This window comes from Heterocephalus glaber, unplaced genomic scaffold (assembly GCF_053883595.1).
Source record: "Heterocephalus glaber isolate CG9 unplaced genomic scaffold, H.glaber_assembly_v1.0 deba00000470, whole genome shotgun sequence".
Classification (NCBI taxonomy): Eukaryota; Metazoa; Chordata; class Mammalia; order Rodentia; family Bathyergidae; genus Heterocephalus; species Heterocephalus glaber.
This window is the reverse complement of record NW_028258145.1, coordinates 490,019-510,308: the sequence shown is the minus strand read 5'-3', so window position 1 is coordinate 510,308 and position 20,290 is coordinate 490,019. Positions and strand designations below refer to the sequence as shown.

At 43.4% G+C, this 20,290-nt stretch overlaps 1 protein-coding gene and 1 pseudogene across 8 annotated transcripts in view; one reads left to right on the top strand and one right to left on the bottom strand.

Moving 5' to 3' along the window:
• Positions 1-20,290, top strand: part of Mertk (MER proto-oncogene, tyrosine kinase) — a 107,081-nt gene that overhangs the window by 15,267 nt on the left and 71,524 nt on the right. For 5 of the 8 annotated variants that reach the window (XM_087202600.1, XM_087202588.1, XM_087202601.1 and 2 more), the window contains exons 2-5: positions 6,925-7,333; positions 14,518-14,618; positions 16,642-16,683; positions 16,853-17,026. In XM_087202600.1, coding sequence (XP_087058726.1) covers positions 6,925-7,333; positions 14,518-14,618; positions 16,642-16,683; positions 16,853-17,026 — 726 coding nt within the window. The remainder of the gene's footprint in view (positions 1-6,924; positions 7,334-14,517; positions 14,619-16,641; positions 16,684-16,852; positions 17,027-20,290) is intronic. The other 3 variants (XM_087202614.1, XM_021257966.2, XM_004844311.3) reach the window with 1 other exon arrangement.
• Positions 851-1,844, bottom strand: LOC106009349 (protein FAM204A pseudogene; annotated as a pseudogene).

Here is a 20,290-nt window from a genome sequence, read left to right as displayed (position 1 = left end):
GAAAAGCTGATTGATGTATAGAGGAAGTGAGAAAGGGACAATTTATTTTTTTTAAATTAATTTTATTGGTACATTTTAGATATACATAATAACATTCATCATATGGAATTTGTACATGATATATCTTAATTATTTTTCTCCTTTCCCTCTCCACCCTTCAACCCTTCTTCCACTCCTTATTTACAAAAGCTTTGCTTGCATTTTCTCCTTCTATTCTTTTTTCTTTTCCCTTCTTTGCTTCCCCTCCCCCTCCCTATTTCCCCGTCCCATTTGAACATTTTTTCTTCCTAGTCACCATATCTGTTATACATTTTAGTCATTATTTACACTTTCAATTTCTCACACAAGAGAAACCATGTGATATTTGAACATGCATGTCTGATTTACTTCACTTAAGAGTATGGTCTCAAGGTGCATCCATTTAGCTAGAAATGTCTCAGACCTTTTCTTCTTTATGGCAGAGTAGTACTCCATTGTATAAAAAAACCACATCTTCTTTATTCATCCCTCAGTTGATGGGCATTTGGGCTGTTTCCAAGATTTAGCTATTACAAACCTTGCTCTATAAACATGGGTGTACACATATTGCTATGGGATGAGACTATTAATTTTTTTTGAAGAATCAATAATTGTTTTTAAACCATTAAGGTAATTACAGTCATTTGGAAAGATAGCATCAACTGAGACATTTTTGCACTTATGACTAATCCATTTTAAACAAAAGCCAATCTTAAAAACATAATTCCAGAAAAAGTACAGTTATGCCAAGAACAGATAAGAAAGTACAAGGATCTCACAGGCTATGCTATACTAAACAGATAAAAAATAAAATTGATTTTATACTGTAACTCTATACAAATAAATAAAATCCTATCTTCTTTTCCTGTATGTATGCTTAGATTTCTTACATAAATAACAAAATACATTCCATCACTTCAATAGAATGAACTCTTTAGAAAAAAACTTAAAAGAGCTGATAATCAACTCCCAAGATTTATGCTTACTTTTTCCTACTTTTATCAATTTCCTGACATATTTAACCTAAGCAGAAAAATCTTGTCTATAAATTAAGCATATAAGTCTACATGTGTTTTGAACAATTCTCTCCAGTTACATATATCCCATGTTGCTTTTGGTTTCCCATCTCTTCTTTGCTTCAAACCCCCATGCGAGTTTCTTCTTTTTTTGAGCAGTCTGTGAGTTTTCAGCCTCCTTTTTGGCTTTTACAAACTTGTGACAGGCAGTTGCTTTGGCAGTTTTTACACCAAGCTCTTGAGTAGCTAGCTGGTTGCTGAATTCCTCAGCCTTCTCAACATCCCACTCCTTCACAGCCTGGTCCGTCCTCTTTTCAAGGCCAGACTTTTCAACCTTTTGTTTTTAACAGGGGCTTCAAATCCATCATTGGCTCCAAAGTACTGAGTAAGCGTCTTCCACTGGGTTTCATTTAAGGACTGCTCACTATGAGATTCTTTTTCATTCTTCAATCTACCTTTTCTGGAGTGTTTTCTCTTTCTCACTCTGAATCTTGAGGCTGAAGTTTTCTGTTCAGAATGTTTTTTATGCGGTTCTTGAAATTTGTCCCACATATTTAAGGGAATTTCAGAAGGGCACCCTTCATATGCATTTGCCTTGGCCTCTGTTTCAATTTTTGGTCCATCTGCTGACAAACCTGAGATTTCTGTGTCTTTAATGGTCCCAGCCTGTTTATCTTCCTGTAAATTATGATCAAGGTTCTATGGTGTGGCCTCATCTTCAGAATTCGACTCAGTATCACTTTCATTTAGGCCAGGAGGCAGCAGTCCGCTCCATATCTTTTATTTGATCAGGAAGCAGCCACTCGACATCCATCCTAATTCTTTTTTTTTCATGCATTAAACTAACCATTTTCTCTCAGTGAGTTTGTTGTTTGTGTACAGGAATGCTATTGATTTTTGAGGGTTGACCTTGTATCCAGCTATGCTACTGAATTTGGTTGTTAAATCTAGAAATCTTTTGGTGGCGTTATTGTGGTCTTCTATGTAGAATATCATGTCATCTGCAAATAATGATAATTTAACTTCTTCCTTTCCTATTCTTATTCCTTTTATTTCTTTCTCTTGTCTAATTTCTCTGGCCAAGGTTTCCAGAACTATATTGAATAAGAGAGGTGATAGTGGACATCCTTGTGTTGTTCCTGATTTTAGAGTAAAGTCTTTCAGTTTTTGACTTTATTATGATGATGGCTGTTGGTTTGTAATAGATAGCCTTTATCAGATTGAGCTAAAGACTATCTGTTCCAATTTTCTGGAGGGTTTTATCATGAATGGGTGTTGGACTTGGTCAGACATTTTTTTCTGCATCTATTGAGATGATCATATGGTTTTTGTCCTTGGCACTGTTAATATAGTGTATCACACTTATTGATTTGCATATGTTGAGCCATCCCTGTATCCCTGGGATGAATCCTACTTGGTCATGGTATATAAACTTCTTGATGATTTGCTGCATTCTGTTTGACAGTATCTTATTGAGGATTTTTGCATTAGAGAGATTGACCTGTATCTCTCTTTTTTGATTGGATCCTTCTCTGGTTTTGGTATCAAGGTAATGCTTGCTGGGGACAATTTCTTATGCATTCCACCCAAATTACAGCCAGAGGTAGCCCACTTTCCCACATGTGCTGTGTGCAAAGGACCAAGTTTACATGAAATCTGTGATGTGGGTTTTTAATACATCTCTCAAACTGACTAAACAATCTTTGAAAATTGTCTCCAAAATGCCCATCAGCAAACAGGCCACAACACTTGATTTTGTTGTTGAGTTAATAGGAACAAGATGATGATGATTGACAAAGTTTTGCTACACAACTAAGGCTATTTATCTGATATCATTCACCATCCTGCCCCCCAAAATAATTCTGAAAATATTCTCAGTCTGTGGGAGCTAAAGAAAGGAAGGTACATTACAGAATCCAAGTGCTGAAACAGTGAAAACCTGTCAGTTTAAGATGTATGTTCTAATCCATCATTGCCCTGACCCTGGAGTCCCAGCATTGGAATGGTTTTGGTTTTGCCCCTCCCCATCATTTTCTACAGTGAGTTATGCATTGCACACTCTAGAGCACCACTTACACAGATGACAGTATCCCTGAAGTTTTGCAATGTGAATCTCACCAATGGTGCATAGGGCCCCAGCCTTCAGTACCTACCCATGCAGATCACAGTTCTCTAGTGTTGGGCAATGGTACATTTTTAATCGCTCACAATAAAAACAGAAAATAATAAAAACATGTTGAGTCATTACTGTGAGCCAGACTTAGTAATATCTGCTTTCTTCCCAATGGCAACATGTGGGGCACTATCCTACCACCCCATTGTGTCTGTGGGAAACAACCACAGCAACCTCCAGCCACCCTCTCTCCCCACCTGAGGTCTCTCCCTCGTGTCAGTGTCATCTGCCTTGATACCTGGCGTCAGGTTGACCTTCTGTTGGGAATGCTGGCAGGAGTGGAGATGCTGTCGCCGTCAGCCCCGTCTCTGTCTCCTGCATCCTCCTACTCCTGGCCCACTTTGGCAGTTAGGTCTTCAGCATCTTCCTTATAGGTTTCTACTTTCTGGCCTCTGGCTTCTGCTCTTCTTCCCTCCACTCAGCCAGACTCTGGTGCCAGATTGCCCTTCATCAGGCAGAGCTGTGATCTGCTTCTGCAGCTCAGAAACCTTCCAGGAACTCTTGTCTCTGCTGGATTCTTGACTCTACATTCAGCATAATTTCACATTGTCTCCCAGGTTTTTTTGTTTTTTTGTTTTTTTGGTAGTGAGGATCGAACTCAGGTCCTTGCACTTGCGAGGCGGGTGGTGGAACCACTGAGCTAAGTCCCTGGCCCTTGTCTCCTAGTTTTGTCCTAGCGGAGGAGCTCTACTCTACAACTCAACTGCTCTTCCCAAACTCATAGGACCGTTGCCTTTCTCTCCAATTTCCCGCTTCCTCTTCTCTGGAAACCCTACCCATCCTCCTACTCCTTCTCAAATCCTTGCTTTTACTTTCTCACTCAACAAACTCTCATTTTGAGTCCCTCCCGTGAACTGGCTATACTGTTGGTGGTAGGCCTCATGGGGCTTTCAGAGCAGGAAGGTGGAAGAAGTAATCATAAAAGGTGTTGCGAAGAGGAAGATCCAGACTTGACCCTAGGGTGTTAACTATGGGGAGGGAGTGAAGGGAAGGCCTCCCTGATGCTTCGGGACAGCCTCCTTCCTGTTTTAGTGCATTTCCCACTGCCATAACAAAATGGCTCAAGACCAGTAATTTAAAAGAATGGAGTTTATTTGTCTCACCATTCTGGAGGCTGGTAAGTCCAAGAGCATGGTACCAAGACCTGGCCAGGGCCATTTTGCTACATCATAATGTGGGAGACATGTTGCATGGTGAAGCAGAGCAGGGTCTCTCTCCTAACAAATGCCACCCAAGGGGACTTAGGCACGTGCCCTCCTCTAAGCCTAATTCCCTCCTCAAGGCCCCACCAGCAGGCACCATCAACATATGAATTTGGAGACTTTGTTTCCAATGCATGGACGTTGGGGGAACACATTCAAACTACTGGGCCTCCCTTCTCCCAGGTAATCACTTCCTGTCTCCCCCTTAACTCCTGAGGCCCTCTGTGGTTCTGCCCCTTCCTTTCCTCTTGGATTATTGCAGCAAATGTTAAATGCAACAGGTGCTACATAAATATTTGTTGACAGTTAAATCATTTGACACACTTCTCGAGAATCCAAGGTTGTTGTGTCTTAAGCCATGCAGAGTGTAGAGTGGTTGCAGGGTGAATTTACCCGTTCCCTGACTACAGGAACATCCCCTGCTTGGGTGACTTGCCCCACCATTTAGCAGCTTGGCTTCTACAAACTGTAGGTTGGACCCCAAGTAGTAATGAGAGGTCATCTTGCAGGGTCAGGATTATACAGCAGGTTCCACTTTTTACTGTCTGTGCTTCAATACATGTTTGAATTTTTTCTTTTTTTTTTTTTTTTGGTACCGGGAATCGAACTCGGGTCTTTCCGCTTGCAAGGCAGGCGGTGAAACCACTGAGCTAGATCCCAGGCCCATGTTTGAATTTTTTTTACAGCAAACCTGTATTAACTTTATAAGTGGAAAACTGTCTTGTTATTTAGTAAATTAAACAAACCATTGAAAATAATTATTTGTTTCTCCCACTCCCACTTTGTGCCTTCTAAGAAAGGGATATATATTTAAAGCATTGTTTGGGCAAAATCCCTGACTCCTGAGTCTCTCGGAGCTTGATGGTTAGGAAGAAGTGAAGATGTTCTTGCCTGTTCTAGGGAAGTTCCAACTTCCCTTGGAAGGTCCAGTGACTGAGTCAGCTGACACAAAGTGCCATCAGGCAGAACAACAGGGAAGAAAACATTCGGATTTATTAATGTGCCAGAACACAGATGTCATAAAAATATGAAACCCAAAGAAGAGCCGCATGGGTGAGGCCTGAACACTCAAGTCCTAGGGGAGAGGGCACTAGGGCTGTGACCCAGTGGAGAGGGAGGGAGCATAGGGGAGTGAGTGTTAGTGGGGAGAATACGCTCAGAAAACAGACAGCATTCTGGAACAAAGCTGCTCCTGATGTGGTTTTGATTTTTTAGTCTCTTCTCTTGATGTGAGCTTACTTTTTTTTTTTTTCCAGCAAGGAGGGTTGAAGGCAATCTGTCCCTCTTTGGTGCATCTGGTGCTTTGGTCAATAAGAGGACTTCAGGGAAAGTCCTTCTGGCCATTTGTTCCTCCCATAGTCCTCCATTGGAAGTCTGAAGCCACATCTTTTGGGGGATCATTTTCTGAGAGACCCCTGATCTCTACTCCTTGGAATAAATGAATGCTTCCAACCCCTGGCTGACTCCCAAAAGCACACAGCAACCCTCACTTCTATACAGCCTCAGGCCTCAGGCTAGGGACAGCCAGTCCTGGGTTTTCACAGCAAGGGCATTTGTCCTCCGCCTGACATTCATCCTCCCTCCTTGTTCCCAAAGGCACAACACCTAGAGGGGTTGGAAGGAGCCATTGTGAAGAGGGTAAAAGCTGGACAGAGCATTCCTGGGGAAGCCCTGACCACTGCTGAGGGGCTTATGCGGTCTAGAACTATGTGGCTCAGGTGAAGCTGGAGGAAAAATTCCCAGGCCTCTTCCTTCTGCCCCACTTCTCTTGCTTCTGTCTGTCATTACCTGTTTAGGTGCTTGGCTGAAGAAGTATGCTAAAAATTCTCTGTTAGATATCAGTTAGCTAGGTGTCCTGTGTTCATATTCACCAACTCTGGCATAACTCAAAGCAGGGACCAGCCATTCCTTGTGCACACATACACTCACATACACACACAGCTAAAAGTACAACTAATGTGAGCTTATATTTTTAGAAATACTTGTGGGCCAGCTGAAATAAAAACATTTTCTGGTTCATTCTAGCAGGCAGGCATTTGCTGGAAGCTCCAAGTCTGGAACATATTTTTTTTGTGGACGCAAAAACTGTAAATTATCTCCCTGGGACTAGTAGGCAGCCTTTTCAAAACTCTTGGCCAAATGTGTGGCATAGTATGTGACTGAGCAGGCGGTAAGAAAACTGAACTTAGGTTTTCCTGCCCTGTCACCTTCCTATTGAGTTGGGTATGCAGGACATGGGAGGAGTCTCCATTTACAAGTTTTAAATTTTATTTGTATATTTATTTATCGGTGGTAGGAAGTTTATTCCTTAAGCATTTAGGAGGAGACAAGTGAACAAGTGAACAAACATGTGAGGGTATGTGTTGGATGTGTGTTTTAGATTCTGTTCATCTTTTCTGGGGGCAATAAGGACCTCTGCTTCCTCCCATCATGGCTTAAGAAGTTGAGGACCTACTACTTGGAAAACTTTTCACCATGAATTTAAAGGCTAAAACTCAGGTGTTCTGTTTCACAGCTATTGCCAAAATGAGGGAAGAAACCAAGCCCTACCAGCCATTCCCAAGGAGCCTGCAAGTGGACCACAGGCCATTTTCCTATCCTCACACCAGTGGATACCAGCCTTCTTCAATGTTGTCACCAACCCAGCCCAGAAGATCACATCCAGGAAACACGGCTGACCCCCAGGCCACCCCTGCTGCCACGAAGCTCCGACCACCCGTTGCGTTTAATCACACAGTTGGGCATATAATACTTTCTGAACACAAAGATGTGAAATTTAATTGCTCCATCAACATACCTAATGTGTACCAGGAAACTGAAAGTGTTTCCTGGTGGAAAGATGGGAAGGAATTGCGTAGGGCACATAATACAGTTACACAGTATTATCCTGATAATGAAGTAATGTCAATAATTGCATCCTTTAGGTAAGTGTCCTTCCATTCTTTTTCAATGTCGTTATGCTAATGTTACCTTGAAAGCAAAGCCTCCTAAATAAAAAAAAAACAGCCTTTGTTTTCTGTTTAAGCAAGCTTGATCCCTTAGTATTTAGATGGATACAGTAGCTGACAGTCTGTATTACTGATTTCTTTTAAACTGAGCTTGAACCCACATAACTGTACGCTCACAGAGACCCTGAGCACTGGGAGGGCTACTTTCCTCTTGACCTGCAAGTCACTGTCAAGTATAGCTGGATGCAACAGTTCTACCAGCAAGTGGAACAGTGCTTTGTTTTGGTTTTTGTGATGCCAGGGATTGAACCCAGGGCCTTGAGCACACTAAGCACCTGCTGTACTATTGAACCACAGCCCCAGCCCAAGAGAAAGTGTTTTTATGAGGTGTGATGAGTTGGGGGTAGTGGCGATGGAGTCATCTAAGCCAGTGTATATCTGGATTCCTCCATTCTCCTGTGCACCAAGCTTTCCTGTTCAGATACTGTGGGCCAGAGGGCAGGTGCCTCTCCACACCACCGCTTTGGTATTCTCAGTTCTTTCCTCTTCACCTGAAGGGGTTTAGGTTTGCTTGTTTTCTTCTTCTTTTTTGTTTCTTGTCTTATTTATTTACCTAATCTTATTAACATGCAGCAGTTGTACATATTAATGGTGTACAGTGTGATATTTCAACACATGCATACTGGTCAAATTGGGGTAATTAGCATTTTCCTTTCCTTATCATTTCTTTATGTTTGGAGTCTTCAAGCTCCTCTCTTCTAAATCTGTATAAAATATATAATTGGTTATTATATACTGATATAGTAATGTTGCTACATAATACCAGATCTTATTCCTTCTATTGAACATGGTTTTGGTACCTGTTATCCAACCTCCTTATGTCTACTCCACCTCTTCCCAGCCTCAAGATATCACTATTCTGCATTGAGATCAACTTTTTTTTAACCTGAAGTCTGTGTGTGTGTCTGTGTGTATGTTTGCATGTTTGCATGAGGTCTCCTTTGTGTGCACACTTGCAGAACTGGTTTAGCCTATGGTTGTTAAAAGCTCAAAGTAAAGTTGGAGTCACTTAGAGTTGAATCACATTGTCTCTGTGATTCTTCTACCCCGGTAGAGCACCTTCTTTGATCTGTCACAAATTTCACTTTCTCTGACCTGACACTTGGCATTGCCCCATACTGTGTCATGCCTTTTGGTGAATCATTTTATGTTTCCTTTTCAGAAAACCACCTCCCAGTCACCAACACACATAATGACTCCAGGTAGAGTTTAGTCTATTAATACTTCCCCATGATGTGCTTTTTTTGCATATTTTCCCCAGGTCGTAGGCTTGGTCAGTGGTCAAGACTACTAACTTCCCTGGCTTCCCTTGGTTGATGTAACAGTAGGAGATTTGACTGTATTCTTTTCTCTATCAACTATAGAAAGCAGATGTTTTACCATTTTATAGACATACCTTCTAATGAGAAAAGTAAAATTATCATTCAATAACGAGAGTGAGGAGACGTTTTAAGGCTCAATGAAACAGAAAGTAGCAACTTGGTCTCATCAGGTATCACTTGGGGGGCACAGCACTGTCATCTCTCCGGGCATGGCCAACCTATGACCATGGGCGTGTGATTACTAAGTCTCAGTCCACCTGCTTATGGTAGCGAAGCATGGAGGGGAAGGGCAGACTCAAATATTGAGGGCAGAAGTGCTCAGGTAATGTTAGTGCCATGCACTGAGGTAATACTTCCCTCAGAGTTCAGATCTGGCCATGAAGGATCATTTTAAGGGAGGAAGACCCAGTATCAGGACCAGAGGGAGAGACCCTTCTGCCACTGCAGAGTGACTGCTTCTTGCAATCAAGCCTCAGTTGATTGTAATGAGGGAGAAAGATAAAAATAATAGGAGCTCATAGGCAGTTACATTGTTCATGGGAAGTTGGTACATGTACATAACACGTGTTAATTCTTTTTACTTCCCCTCTCCCCCTGAAAGATTTAAAAAATAACTTAACTTGTGTGTGAATGTATTTTTTAATTTTTAAAATAATAACATACAATGTGGAAAATAGTGACTCATAATTCCACTATCCTAAGCAAAAGTTTCATGCATATGTAAATTTAATATTCTTGAAACAAATTAGAATTTTACTACATAGATGATTATATATGTTTCAATCACATTATATTAAAAGTCTTCAATATACTTGAATGGCAGTTCTAGCCATAGTATTCTGCAATTGTAAAACAAAAGCAAATGTAGAACAATGCAAATAAAATTATAAGGGGAGAACATTAAAAAGTAGTTTCTTTTTTGTTTTGAGACAAGGTCTTGCTTTGTAGTTCAGGCTGGTCTCGAACTCATGATGATTCTCCTGCCTCAGCCTCCTGCATGCTAAGATTACAGGCATGTACCACCATGCCCAGGTAAAAAGTTTTTTCAAAATGCCAAGGCTGAGTGCATATACACAGGAAAAAGTAAATGATACAATATTTCTCACCCTGGTGCCCTCTTGAGCTGGGTCTGTTCTAGGCTAGTATTCACTTCTTGGTTCTTTTTCCTGTTTGATGGGGTGTCTGATATTGTTGATAGACCCAAGAGTCATCTTTTATTGATAGGTGTAGAAAACACTTAGTGTCTGCTAGTAGGTTGGGGTTGCTCATGACAAATACTGAAAGCCCACACCGCCGTCCTCCCTCCTGGCCCAGTTTTGGCTGTGCGGACTCAGGCCGAAGTCCTCCAGAGCATTTACCAGCTTCCTTAACAGGACTTGAGCCACTGGGCCTGGCTTCCTCCTGCTGTTGTAACCAGTAACCCACCTCCTCTGCATCCAATGTCAGCTCGTAACTGTGTGCATCCATCTGCCTGGGCTCCAGGACCTTCTTGGAACAGCCCTTTCCTTGGAGTAACTGTGGGTACAGTTAGCTCTGATGTCTGGCATAGTGTGTCAAAAGCCCTCTGGCTCAGATTTCACTTTTGTCAGGTGGAACATTCCAGAGAGGCAGTAGCCATCAGACCCGAAGACTAGGGAGACCGACTTTCAAGTACAAGCAAAAACTGAGGCTCCTGGAAGGTGGCAGATGTAATTATTGGAACATCTGTGGTGAAGGGAAATATTTATTGTTTGTTTTCTGTTTAGTCTAAGAATTCCCAGTGCTCTTTAAATTCTGGCATAGTTCCCAGGGGCTAAAGCTGGAAGGATTTTTACTTTCTCAGTAAATTCTCTTTGTAAAGATGTTAAGTGGGTAGTTTGGTTCCCCCCAAGACCTGTGCTCTTTCAGGCCCTCTGTCTCCAAGCAAACTCCTGTCTCCGAGAGGCGCTGTTTTCAGCCCCCAGCTGTCAGTGCTAAGTCCCTACCTACACTTTGCCTGCCTTGGCTCTGACTGATGCTTGTGGTCAGCTCTTTATCAGGCTGCTTTTCGAGGCTATGAATGTGGAATCATAGGTGAACAATCAGCAGATACCCTGTCCAATACTGGAGATTGGAGCCAGGGCCTTCACACTGAGCTACGTCCCCAGCCCTTTTTGTGTTTTGAGACAGGGTCTGGCTAAATCACTAAGTTACCCAAACTGTACTCAAACTTGTGGTCTTCCCTCCTTGGCCTCCCAGAGTGCTGGGATTATAGGCATGTGCTGCCATGCCTGGCTAGGAACATAATTTCTTTCACCAAACCGCCAGTGAGCAAAGTTATTATTAACTACATGTACCTGATGGTTACCAGCTTGCTTCATACTGACAAGGCTTCTTTCTTGTCCGAAAGTTCTTTGCACTTGGATTATCCTTTATCTCCCTGCAGCGCCATTTGAACTATGCTTGGTGAAAATAGGAAACTCATCAGTGGATTTTTGTGTTTCCTTATTAACATTTTTTCCATTGTGTAATTTTTAAAGTTGTAGTAACTATTCATAACGTAAAATTCACCATTTTAACCCTGTTAGCATGCACAGTTCAGTGGCATTAGGCACGTTCACAATGAAGTACAAGCATTGCCCTCACCCATCTCTAGGCCTTTTCATCTTCCTGAACTGAAACTCTGCCCTATGAAGCATGAAATGTAGACCCCCATCACTGATAACTGGTGGTGTTCTCCTTTCTGTCTCCGAGTTTGACTGCTGTATGTACTTCATACCACACAGTATCTTTCCCTTTGTGTATTCCTCTCGAGCCCATCAACTGGAGACTGGATAAAGAAGGTTTTTTTTATAAAATGCAGTACTACTCAGCCATAAAGAATGAGAAACTAGAGACATTTATAGCTAAGTGAATGCACATTGAGGCCATACTCTTGAGTAAAATAAATAGAACACGCATGTGTAAATACCGAATAGTTTCTCTGTTGTGAAAAACTAGGGCAAATAAGAACCAAAATGTATAATTAATATTGTGAACTAGAGCTTCTTCTTATGAGCCCTTCTGAGCAAGCTAGCTCAGCTGGGCAGGACTGAGGGGCAGAAGTGGTGGTGCTGGAGGTCTGCAGAATGTCCTGGGGCTGACCCAGCTATGGCTGCCCTGAGGTGATTGGCTTCTACAGCTGTCAGCACCATAGCTGCGGGCAGGTGGTTCCTGTCTAGACACCATGGCCGAATCTGTGTTATTTCATTCAACCTCCTTGGTCCAGGTGTCTGTGTGTCACCAAAATCTGGGGAGGCTTTTGTACCTTTTTGTTGGTACAGCACTAGTGATGGAACCCAGGGCCTCCCGCATGCTAGCCAAGAACTCTACCAACTGGTCTGCACCCCCAGGCACCTTCCATGTTTTAAAGTATCGCATGCACATGGTAAAACACTCCGACTGTTTAAATACTCTCCCCTACTCCAGCCCCAACCTCTCTGGATGGGGAGTGAGGTGACCCATCTCTTCAGTGTCATTCCAGAGATATTCAGCCCAGAGGCAGTCCTGTGGATGTGTCTGTGTGTGCCAGTCCCACTATGTTGTGTTAACCTAATGGAGTGTTACCCATAGCTGTGGTTAAACCAGGGTCCACTCTTTTTTGTGTGTGTGTGGCTATGGAAATTCTGTTTTCAGCTGAATCATGCATTTTACGAAATTTTATTACTTCTTGAGTAGCTTTTTGATTTCCCAAAGAGTTTCCTTGCCAATTTGCTTGGTTTTCTAAGAATCAATCACTCATTCTTCCCTAAATTCTGAAAGGAAACACTGTATGCACCTCCAACTTCCACGATGACCTTTTTTTTTTCTGGGAAATGCCTGTCCTGGCTCCCTCACTCCTCCTGCCTGTCTGAACATGTTGCCCTCTAGATCCGGGTCCACCTGTGTCACCTTTGCAGTTGTTTTGGGGACCTCTGCCCCTCCTGTGTTCTGGCTCCTATTTCTTAGAGCCCAGTTTCCCCTCTCTCAGAACCCAGGCCTTCCCTTTCTTGGGTCTTCCTCCCTTACTCTGGCACAGATCCCTTCCCTTACTAACTTTCTGGGACATTCATGTCTGAAAAGTTTCTTTCCCCAATCCTGACCGTAAGATGGTTTGGCTGGGGACAGATTCAAAAAGGAACATAATTTCCTGTTGTAATTGTGAAGTAGTTGATGTATTCCCTCTGAGTTCCCAGAGTCACTCGTAGAAGTATGCTATGGGTCCCACTCATCATCAGTGATCTGCTTTTCCCTCCAGAAGTGTCTGTGTGATGTTTGCTACATTTTAGAGCTGTGACTTCCTCGATAAAGCTCCATTGTGGATCTTTTCCCCCCACTCTTCAGTCCACCCAGGGCCTATTAGAGAAAGACGCCCTTCTGTGACTCTGGGGTATTTTCTTCAGTTATCCCTTCTTCTCCTTTCTGTGAATTCTCTGGAACTTCTTAGTTGCCTGAGTTTGCTATTTTGAGCTCTGGGCCTTTCCGGTTGACCCTCCTTGGAGACTGAGCCTCCTGACTCAGTGAGGCAGGATATGAGGGGGACAGCCACTCCTCTCTCCAGTCCCCCACATCCAGCCTCTGCAGCGACTGGAGACTTGACATGAAGGTCTAGGAAGCAAAGGCAGAATTATTTAGGGAAAGTCTTCATAGTAACATGGGAGAAATAGATCTGGGCCTGCTAATTAACACTGGCACCCAGCCTCACAAATTGCTGACCTCTTCTTGACGTGTGTGATGAATGGCAATGTTTGCATCATGTTCTTGTCGTGTATATTGTATTTCTTAACAGACAGTGTTCCCAAGGTAAGATAAAGAAGACAAAGGGAGTCCATAATGAGAGTTCAGCATGCGAATGCTGGGCCATGGGTGTCACAGGACAGATAAAGAAGCACCATGCATTTGAACTTGGCATACCCCCCAGCATGTGACATGTGACAGGAGCAAATGCAGGGGTGCTGTCAGTGGCTGACTTTATAGGATAGTGGCTGAGGCACCAGAAACCTCCATACAGGACAAGGGAATAGCAGCCCTCCAGTTTCATGGCAGTTGCAGTCCTGGGAAATTAGATGAATATTAAAACATGCAAAATATTTTGTGTATATGCAAAATGGAATTAGGTTCTAGTCTCAGGAGGTTACTTAGGATATGGAACAGCTGCTCCTGGACTCTGAGACCTTAGTCATTGTGACTAACACCAACAGATCTACAAATTTCCAAAGTGCCTTGAAAGACTGGTAGCAAATCCCTCGTGTAGAGTCTACCCTAGAAATCAAGACAGGTGATGGACAGCACATGTGTTAGTCAGGGTTCATCAGATAAAGGGAACCAACAGAGCGTGTGTGTGTATGAGAGAGAAAGAGGTGTGTTTGGCACCCCTTTATTTTAAGGAATTTGCTCATGCTATCACAGTGAATGGCAAATCTGAAATCAGCAGGGTGTGAGAGCTGATGTTGTATCTAGTTCTGAGGCTGTTCAGATGTAGAATTTCCACTTCTTCAGAAGATGTCGATCTTTTTTTGTGAGGCCTTCCACTGAGTAGATAAGGCCCACATTCATATTGTGAACGATAATCTTCTTTACTCAAAGGCTGCTGGTGTAAATCTCAGTGACATCTGAAAAATACCTTCGCAGCAATATCGGGACTGGTGTTTGACCAAACAACTATCTACCATGGCTTATTCTGGTTGACACGTAATATTAATTATATAGCACATGACAACGAAGTTGGAAGAATTTTCTGTTCCTATATTAGGTACTCAAAGAATAGTCACTATAAATATCTTTCTGTGTTTTTCTTTGAAGCATCACCAGTGTGCAGCGCTCAGACAATGGATCGTATATTTGTAAGATGAAAGTAAACAATATTGAGATCGTGTCTGATCCCATCGACATCGAGGTACAAGGTAAGTCAGAGGCCAGAGTGTCCTGTTGCCTGAGAGCTGTTTTAGAGCCTGTATTCAATGTTTTGTGCATAATACTCTAGAATTCATCCTATTTATAGCTCTGCATGCAAATCTTGCAAATCCATCAGCGTTGAAATTTTACAAGACAATCCTCTTTTTAAACTTTAGATAATAACAAAATTAATTTACTTCCTAAAGTTCAAGCTCTATATAGCATGAGAGGTAAGATTAAAAGGGATCTTGTACTTCCTTGAGTTTTTTATTCTCTTTTAACAAATAAACTAAAGATTTCTTTTTAGGGAGCATAATGCATTGTATTGCCCAGTTTTTAATAGTGGCACCACTCCACTCACCTGGTCCAGTGGCATTTGGTATTATTCAGCATCGTTTCCCATCATGCGTATGTGATGGTAGAGCACAAGAGGGTGAGTGCTTTTTCTGGTCCAGGTCCACAGCTCAGCCTGGGACTATGCTTGGCTTAGGTTCCCCACTAGTTACTCTAAGGCCCACAGTTCAGAGCAACTCCATGACATATTTTCTGACATCATATGGGGGCCGCTGGGGCTGAGAAGGGAGATGTCAGACAAGGAACAGTCACTCTTTGCCCTTGAGGAACCTGACTGCTAGTGGGAAATGTGAGTGGGTGCATAGGTGAGCCAGGCCAGATGATGTTGTTGGTACCCTGGGCCTGGGTTTGCATGCCTGGTCTACAGGGTCAGGGCCTGTCAGAGGAGGCTACAGGGAGGAAGCACCTTTGGTGCTACCCAAGTGGTTGCTCCCCTGCCTTAGGGCTGTTCTGCATCCCTGCCCTGTTGGCCGCCCTAGCAGCAAGGCCATCACATCCCCTGTCTTCTACTTTCTCAGAACCTCCAAATGGCAGGCTTTAGAACAGGTGAGTAATTTTCAGGCAGAAGCATCTCCAACTAAAAGGCCTCTCTGCTACATTCTTTGTGACCCTGAACTTGATACCTATTAATGGCCAAGGCCAGAGAGAAGGAGGATGAGGGGAAGGAGGGAGGGAGTAGGAGAGGTAGAAAGAGGAAGACAAAGAGGCCCCTCAGAAGGTTCCTCCTGGGTCTTTCTCTGGGCCCATCCCAGGTTGGACAGAGAGAAGGGGTCCCCTCCATTTGCTGCTTATCTGGGGAAAATGCTGAGGGCATTTTACTTGTTCATATCCCAGAATAATGCCAGTGCAGGAACATGTTAAATCCAAATAGAAAAACCTTGAAACTGGAAAAAAAGAATCCTATTTCATATATTTCCTACATCATTACTGCTGGAACCAGATCTTAGAGTTCCCAGTCCCAAAAGAACATAATTTGAATGCCTGGTGATAGTCATCTCTACCTGTTAAAATTTTGGATAAACGTCCCACATAAGTACTCACTGGCTTTCTCTGAGATTTTCCCAAGCTTCCTTATAGTCCTGATTTTGAAATTACAGTAGATTTTAGGATTGTACTGTGGAACTGTGTCTATTCTGTTTTCAAGAGAATGTGCTTTAAAAAATGTTCAACCCCATGTTCACTTATGGATTTTGCATGTGCATGCTGGGGATTGAACCCCAGGCCTCACACATGCAAAGCACATGCTCTGCCACACTGAGGTACATCCCCAGCCCCAAGTGCACAGATTTTAAAATCCATATTCACTCATCTGAAAGCCACACACACACGCACACACACTAGATTTTCTGCAAAACTCAGGCAGATTAAATATGTAGCTTTATTTTTAGTCTGTATTTATTTTGGTGAGCAATACTGGAAACCTGCCAGCCAGTCTCATGTGTTTGAGCAACATCTGAATTAAGAACTGTGTGTGTGGTCTGGGGATTGTAGTTCAGTAGTAGAGCCCTGGCCTAGCATGGGTAAGGCCCTGGGTTGGATCCCCAGCACTGGAAGGGGAGGGGGAGGACGGGAAGGGAGAGGGGGAGAGAAAAAGAAGAGAGAGAGAGAATATGAGAGAATGAATATCTGTAGGTCTTTAGACTCCTGGAAAAACCAGTTCTGAATTTGCATTTACAGCCTCCAGGAAAGGTGTCCTAGAAAGTCAACCAAAGGTGACAGGTAGGAATAAGCCTCTGGATGGTCAAAGGGTGGAACTGGCTGTTTCAGACTGGAATTGGTGTGTAAAGAATTCTGTCAGCCACTTGCTAGTCCACTTGCTTTCCACTCCCCCAGGGCTCTGCCTCTGGGTTAGGGTCTGACCCACCTTCCTCTGACTCTCTCCCTGCAGGACTTCCCTACTTCACCAAGCAGCCCGAGAGCCTCAATGTCACAAGAAACACAGCCTTCAACCTCACCTGCCAGGCTGTGGGCCCCCCTGAGCCTGTCAACATTTTCTGGGTTCGAAACAGCAGTCGTATTAACGAACAGCCTGAAAAATCTCCCTCTGTTCTAACTGTTCCTGGTAAGTCCAGGCAATGGGCTTGTTTATTCACTGATTTCTTTTTCTCTGGCAGTAGAAGGGATGAGAAGTTTGGTGAGCACTGCACCTATCACCAGCATGCAGGTGAAGATGCAGCTGGGCAGCTGGGGTTAGGGGGCAGGTAGATGGGCAGCAGGTAGGAGTCAGCAGCAGGTGTGAGAATTCCTAGGCCAAGGTGTAGGGGTAAGTTGGCCATATGGCCAAATCCCAAGCCCAGGAAGCCCTGCTCTGTCCCATGGCAGTGCCCGTCCTCTTCCACCCTGGTGGGCCTCACATTTAGCGAGACACAGAGGTGAGGGTCTCCCTTGGGTGTGACAGTAAGAAAGTGTCTTAAAAAAGAGGGCCGGGGATTTAGCTCAGTGGTTCCAGTGCCTGCCTCGCAAGTACAAGGTCCTCAGTTCAATCCCCAGTACCAAAAAAAAAAAAGTGTCCTTGTCACTGGTGCTGTGGCAGGAAGTTTGTGAGTCATTGTGGATTGGGCCAAGCTGACATTCCATGGTCATCTTGATTTCTATACCAGTGCCAGTGCCCTGGCTCTGTTCCCACAATCATGACAAAGCTCTTGTCAACAATGCTGCAGATCAATTTCTGATATCACCAAAGCTGGTGGACTTCTTGGTGCTCTTCCATTGCCTCTTCCAGCAACATCTGGTTGGCAGAGTGGCCAGGCTCCCTCCCTCCCTCCTTCCTTCCTGTGCTCACAAGAGGAGGGTCTGCCATGTGCCCGAGGCTGGCCTGGGCCCGGGAACACAGTGGTGGACCTCCAGGAAGACTTGGTTTTCTTCCCTCCGCACTGTGCTTCCCTGACCAGTGGGGGTGACCAGTAGCAGGTTCTGATGTCAGGTGCCTCACACTTCTGTTTGCCTGGCCCTGGGTCCAGTACCATCTATGTGACGATGACCTTGAACTTTGCATCGCCAGTCCCGCTGTCCCTCCTGAGCCTCAAGCTCTGTCTCACACCTCCTTGGCGTTTCCACTTGCAGAATGCACAGGCATCTTTTTTTTATTTAATAAAGTTTATTTTAATTTTATCCCCCCCCCCCCAAGCTCCCTCTCCTTTGTACAAAAGCTTTGTTTCCATTTTTTCTTCTGTTTTCACTTTTTTTTCTTCTTCCTTCCTGGCTCCCTCCTTCCTCCCTTGTTCCCCTTCCTATTTGAACATTTTCTTTCCATTTCCCAATATCTATTGTACATTTTCAGTCCTTATTTCCACTTCTAGTTTCTCACACCAGAGAAACTGTGGCATTTAAGCATGTGTGTCTGATTTATTTTATTTAAGAGTATGGTCTCAAGGTGAATTCATTTAGCTATAAATGCCTGAAGCTCATGCTTCTTTATGGCAGAGTAGTATTCTATTGTAAAAAAAAAACCCATATCTTCTTTATCCACTTGTCAGTTGATGGGCATTTGGGCTGATTCCAAGATTTAACTAATACACACTGTGCTGCTATCAACATGGGTGTGCCTATATTGCTGTGGTATGATGCTTTTAATTCTTTTGGGAAGATACCAAGAAGGAGAATAGCTGGGTTGAGTGGAACCTCTAGTTTTAGTTTTTTGAGAAATCTCCACCCTGATTTCCACAGTGGTTGCACCAGTCTATACTCCCACCAACAGTGGAGAAGGGTTCCTTTTTCCCCACAGCCCCGCCAGCATTTGTTATTGGTTGATTTCTTTTTTTTTTCTTTTAAATTCTTTTATTGGTACATTTTAGGTATACAATACATTTACATTTATCATTGGGTGTTTGTACCTGTACATGATGAATCTTGGTTCTTATTTTTTTTCCCATTACCTGTGCACCCTTCACCCCCTCCACCCTTCCCTATTTACATAGATTTCATTTCCATTTTTTTTCTTTTCTCATAATTTTTCCTTTCCCTTCTTTCCTTTCCCCTTCCCCTCCCACCACCCCTACACCTTTGGACCTTTTAATATTTCTAATTATCAGTTACTCATTTTAACCCTTATTTACACTTTCAGTTCCTCACACTAGAGAAACTATTCAGTATTTACACATGTGTTGGTTGATTTCTAGATAGCAGCCATTCTTTCTGGAGTGAGATGGAATCTCAGTGTTGTTTTAATTTGCATTTCATGAATGACCAGTGATATTGAACATTTTTTCCATATGTTTATTTGCTGTTTCTAATTCTTTTTTTTTTTTTTTTTTGATGTGGGAGATCGAACTCAGGACCTTGCACTTTCAAGGCAGGCACAAGTGCCACTGAGCTAAATCACCAGCCTCTGCTGTTTCTATTTCTTCATCTGAGAAGTGTCTTTTCATTTTAGATGCCCATTTTTGGATTGGGTCTTTAAATTTTGGGGGTCTGATTATTTTGAGTTCTTTATATATTCTACATAATAGTCCTTTGTCTGATGAATAGCTGGTAAAAGAATTTTTCCCACTCTGTGAGTTGTCTCTTTGAGCTGTTGGTGGCTTCTCTTACTTGTACAGGCATCTTAAAATGCAACCCTTGATTCCCCCTGCCTTGTTCCACCCCAGAATTCCCCCTCTTAGTAAGTAACATCACCATTTGCCCAACCTTCCCTTTCTTCATTTTTCCATCTCAACAGCATCAGCAGTTCTGTGAGTTCTGCTTCTAAAATCTGGCTAAACTCCTCCTTTCTCCATCTCTGCTGGGGACACTGTGGTTCATGTCACCACCGGCTCTTGTCAACACCAACTCAGTAGTAACTTCTCAAATGGCCTTTGCTCCAATCCGTGTTCCCACTCCCATCTGCCCTGCTCAGCACAGATCGCCTCACCCATTCTCTTAGCCTGTCACCCTGAATCCTCCCTACCCTGGCCATGGAACCTCCATGCTCTGGTCCCTGTCCAGCTCCCCAGCCCAACCCCAGCCCACTCTTTCCTTCATGTTCAGTGAGAACCAGCCATGCTAATTCACTCTGATTTCTTCAGTCATGTCATATTCCTGCCTCAGGACCTCTGCACTGTCTCTTCTGTCTGTCCCTCACATTCTGTCCTTCATCACATGACACAACTCACGCACCACTTCTCGAGAGATGCTCTCTGCCTACTCCTGACATTTCAGGTTCTTACCACTCCTTTGTCTTCATTGCACCTGTCATCCTGTCTGGTCACCCTGCTATCTCCTCAGCTGTCTTCTTAGAAAGTGTTCGCTCAAGGAGGACAAGGACTTTGTCTTACCCATTCCTCTCTGTGCTCCAGGGCCTGGCTCAAGGAAGTGTTTAGTGGACACTTGTGGATGCATCAGCAGGTGT